At 35.5% G+C, this 5,092-nt stretch overlaps 1 protein-coding gene across 1 annotated transcript; it reads left to right on the top strand.

The window, feature by feature from the left end:
- Positions 1-29: 29 nt before the first annotated feature.
- Positions 30-4,398, top strand: LOC108376801 (neuromedin-U receptor 2-like; the record flags this gene model as incomplete). The annotated part of the gene is made up of 3 exons (XM_017633043.1): positions 30-162; positions 382-580; positions 4,175-4,398. Coding segments are annotated over 3 exons (556 nt in total), but the record flags the coding sequence as incomplete, so codon positions are not given.
- Positions 4,399-5,092: the final 694 nt, after the last annotated feature.

Genomic DNA, 5,092 nt, shown 5'->3' with positions numbered 1-5,092 from the left:
TTTTTTCCCTTTTTATCGCCTAATTGCAGACAGCACACCATGTCCAAGCTATCGCGCGCCATCAAGTTCATCTTCGCCATTTGGGTGACGGCGTTGCTGCTTGCCCTGCCGCAGGCAATGCAATTCTCGGTTGTGTCAGAGCAGGGCGGCACCTCGTGCACGGTAAGTTCACCGCTTTTTTAAATAGACTTGATTACAAAAGACAAAAAAAAATCTGAAAAGTACGTTTTAGTTTCAATATTGCAGTGGTGACCTTTACCTATGCCTTTGAAACACCTACATATGTACTTGTATTTGTCTGTCATATTCAGTCGATATTTAAACTCATACGCGTGTGTGTGTGTGTGTGTGTGTTCGTTTCTTATCTTTTCTCATTCACAGATTGGCAATCATTTTGTCGAGCATGTTTTCGCCGTTTCGGGCTTTATCTTCTTTGTCGGTCCCATGACGGCAATTTGTGTACTCTATGTACTAATTGGTATAAAGTTGAAGCGTAGCCGATTGCTGCAGGCAGTGCCACGGCGTAGTTTTGATGTGCATCGCGGGATCAGCGCACAAAGTCGTGTGATCCGAATGCTGAGTAAGTAGCCCAAGAAGTTTGGAGAGCCACAAGAGAACAAGTATTGAAAAACTAGTAAAATAGCACTGTGCAATTGTAATTTTAGGACCTGAACAAAAAAATGCATTTTCTTCGTATGACACTGGCTTACAGCAAAAATTGTTCCATGGTTGCCACTAACCAATTCCTATGTCGAATTGCTCGCTGCTTCCGAAAATCGAGTTAACTTCTTTTCTGCGGATAAGTTTTCGAGATATTTGCAATTTACCATTAATCGGCTACAAAAATAGTTCCACTTATTCACCTTTATCTTATGAAGTAATCAAATAATCTTAATACAAAGTATGATAAATGAAAGCCAAGAACATCCTCCATAAATCGTAAAAATATCATTTTTCGATAGCCCTGATCGTTGTATAAATAAACTAGGGACGAGTGGTCAAATGAAAATGCCGAAGAAGCTTGTTGCAATCTAGAGACTTTTCTCTTTCTCTTTCCTTTCTTACGTGAGTTCAAAAACATCTACCAGAAAGGAATAGTAAAATCACTGCATAAGCATACAGGCTCCAACCTGTATGCAGACATTTTGGTTAATCAGGTTACTAAATGGACTTATAATGGCAACCACCACATCAATCCGAGTAAGACAGAACTACTTCTCGCAACTAATGCTTTAATTGGGCGATTCCGCTCTCAACTTTCGAAGAGTCAAAAGATTATGAGGATGATATCGGTTTCCTTTTATTACTGTATGCGAAATTCGAAAGTTGTTTGCTTACCATATATTTTTTGTTCATCATACGCCATGGCGCACTTATTCTATTAAAATACCTGTTCGGCGCTGTAAATCAATTGTTAATATCTTACTTTTGTTGCTATCTCTTAAGCTGGTAATAAAATATTGCTCCGTGAAATATGCAATGCTAGAATTTCTAAATTTTTCGGTAACGTGCAGAAAGACCTGTAAATAGCATCTTTTACAAAATACTCTCGAAATAATAAAAAACAATTTGGCAGTTATTAATTGGACCTATTTATCATCAAACTTACATAATTCTTATAAACATGCAATACTCGAAATGTTTACAAATCCCAACACGCGCGTAGCTTGAAGCCTGTTGCTTTCGATAATTTATACCCGCCGCGGCACAGCAAACAAATTTCGTTCGAGCAAACAAAGTAAAACTCATTCAACCAGTTAAGCTGTCAATAAGCCTTAAACCACATTATCACTTACATCACTTTCAAATCGCCCTTTACTTCCGGTAAACATGCCTGCATAAATATTTACACAAAGGGTATTCAGAGTATACTCGTTAAGGTCTTGATTCGGTATTCGGCAACTCCCACCATTGTTTTGTTTTTGTAAATTACCGAATATGTCGTTACCAACTTAATGAGGTGGCAGTTCTGATAATGTGATAACACATGCGTTAAAATGTCAGCTGATTCATTTTTGTTACTAATTTGCTGGGATTTTCTCGCGCGAAAAGTGCATACATTTTATCAAAAGTTCAATAAAACATTCTGTCGTGGAATTAATAAAGTTTTATAAATTAAAGAACTTCTAGTCAGCTGATTCGAGGGTAATTTTAACCAGAAATATAATAAGGGCATTCGAAGTTGAAAGTATTACCAGATAACGAATTAATACATTAACGAGGATAGTCTGAATACCGTTATAATTTTGTGCGAGTGCTAACAGTAAAACACCCGCTCAAGGCAATTAATGTCATATATTGCACAGTAGGCGCCGACCGCCTACACCATTTCCTCCCTTATATATGAATATTTTTTCGGAGGTGTGTAAGGTATAACTACACTACTGCTTACTGTAATCGAATGCTTAAGGAGCTGACTTGATTGCGTGCACCAACTGACATACGAAGCCTACATATTTATTATTATTGTAAAATTTTTCACAAGATATGAAAAATAGATGTAGTTTCGCATTATCTATAATTCTGCATCAAAAAATAAATAAAAAATAGTGGACTTGGCACATTTTCACCTAATAATTTCAACAATCGTAAAACAGATATGCACACCTGTGGCATGAACGGAAAATGTGTTCCTTGTTGACATAGTGATGAGGGATGGTTGCCTTTTAACAAAGTTGCGTTATCGCGTGACAGCTGAGTGTGGTGTTTTACGGGAGTGTGGTTGCTGAGCAAACACTTACCAATATCAAAAGCAAACAAGTTATATATATGAAATAACCTCAAGAAAACTTTGTGCGGTGCTTAAAGTAAACTTTGCAAAATGGTATAAATACAATATTTTTAGGTGGCTGCATTTCTTTTTGTAAAAATAAATATAGCAGATTCGGGTATAAGTAATCATTTTTTTCTTTACTGAATAGAGCTGAGTGAATTTTTGAAAAAAAAAAAAACATATCGTCACTAGACACGAATAGAGATGCACGCGTGTTTTAACGTCAACAATGTTAAGAGTCTTTCTTAGCTAAAGTTTTTTTTCGCGGTCAGCTTTTGAGCTCGCGTCTTTATTTGTGTCTTCATCCACAAAAGATCGATACAATTTTTCCTGAGGAATTATAAAATCGATTATATTTTCAGACATCTGCCAAAATATTTCGGAAAAGTATTACGATTTGCGTGCCCATTTGAAAAGACAACCAAAAATTGAATTTTTTTTAAATAACCACAGAGGATACAAGGGTCTAAGCTTCAAAGATCTGCAAAAAAAATATTTAAAAATTGTATGAACCGAATCAAAATATTCCGATTTTTGTAAGAAGATTTTTTTTGTGATGCACCCTAATGCAATTTGTAATATATGCAGTGCTGCCAGGTAGTTGAACAAAGAAATCGTAAAAACGGTTCTCGCAAATAGTCCTTTTTATTGAAAAATTGTCAACACACAAAATATTCAGTTTGTAGTTAGCTGAAAACATACTCACTTTTTTGCGATATTATCATGTAAAAGTAGTCAGTTGAAAGCAACGTAGAGTAATCGATGCATAGTCGCCCCTAGTTGAAAAATAGTGAACTTATAGTGCATTTATAGTTAGTTGAGTTCCCTACATGGATGGAACAAAACAAAAATTTCGCATAGAATAAAATTTTGGCTTCAGCCTTAAAAGCATTTATTTTTTTGTTATTAATATACTGCGAACATTTATGTATGTATTTGTAGTACCTCGATAAATACGGCGATTTTACGTCCAATTGGCAAATACATTGGCTGCCCGTTTTAATTCGTATCTTAGTTTTGGTTACCCTTTATTATTAAATATCAAAATTGTTTTACTTATAAATTTAGAAAACTAATACGTAGTTTCACGAAAGCAATTTAAGCGAAAAAGAATTTTTGATTTGAATTTAATATGAATACTGACAGAATTGAAAAAAAAATCATTTTTTTCACTTAAATTTCTGGTGAAACCGCATAGCCAGTATGTATGTACATACATATTTTTATGATTTGAAAATAAATGTAATTTCACAATTAAATAAACCTCTCTTTCACTTGCCTTTTTTGCTGCGTGTTTCCTCTTTCCTCCGTTTTTGTGTTTCCTTGTTTTCTTTTTTCTTTATTTGCATGTCGCACCATTCGCCCACGTTTGTCCTCATTTCCGCGCGCAACATTCAACAGTTGCCGTTGCTGTGGCGTTCTTTTTGTGCTGGGCACCCTTTCACGCACAACGCTTGATGGCTGTATACGGCAGCAGTGCCAACATTGAATCGCAACTCTTTAAAGATGTCTTCGAAGCTGTCGACCTTATATCCGGTGTGCTGTATTACCTATCGACGTGTATTAATCCGCTGCTATACAACATCATGAGTCACAAATTTCGTGATGCTTTTAAGGTAAGTTAAGTCGCACGCGAATGTGAAGTGATTGAGTGGTGGGCGGGGTCATAAAACAAAATTAAATGCCGGAAATAACTAGATTGAAATACGAGGTCTGCATGCGAAAGCGTAAGTTGCCCTTTGATATCAAATGTAGGTATTGAAATGAAGTTGTAATTCAAATTGATAAGAGCACGTCCTGAATTCGAGTATTTTTAGTAAAAGTATTCCAAAGAGGGCAAAAATACATAAACTATAAACATACATAAGTACATATGTATTTTCGTATATATACTTATACTCATTGAGGTAATAACCAGGTCTGAGCGACGACGACTGCGACGGCGAAAATTAAGCAAAAATTAAATACTGTTTTATACCAATTCGCTTGAAATTTAGTACAGGTCTGATTATGGCAACTTAAAGTAACTTAGAGGCTGTCACTTAAAAATTCTCTTAAAGGGATATTGCTTATATTTGAACTCCGCAACTTGTCTTCATTTTCTGTTATATCATTTCCCTGAATTTAATTAGTCTTGTTCAACACTCGCCTTCATTTCACTGCATTTCAGCTCTGTGCCTCTGTTCTGCGTCTTTCGTAAGACAATTTTCAATTCTGGCAACTATCTTGAAAGCTCTTCACTGAGGAGGTCTTAGCGTTATGATGTTCACCTTTTAGCAATAGGTTTTTTTTTACTTAATTAAAAATATATATATATAT

Source organism: Rhagoletis zephyria, unplaced genomic scaffold (genome assembly GCF_001687245.7).
Source record: "Rhagoletis zephyria isolate East Lansing unplaced genomic scaffold, Rhagoletis_zephyria_1.1 Rzeph_scaffold_11002, whole genome shotgun sequence".
Taxonomy (NCBI): Eukaryota; Metazoa; Arthropoda; class Insecta; order Diptera; family Tephritidae; genus Rhagoletis; species Rhagoletis zephyria.
The sequence above is the reverse complement of the archived record's forward strand: the minus strand, read 5'-3'. Positions and strand labels throughout refer to the sequence as shown.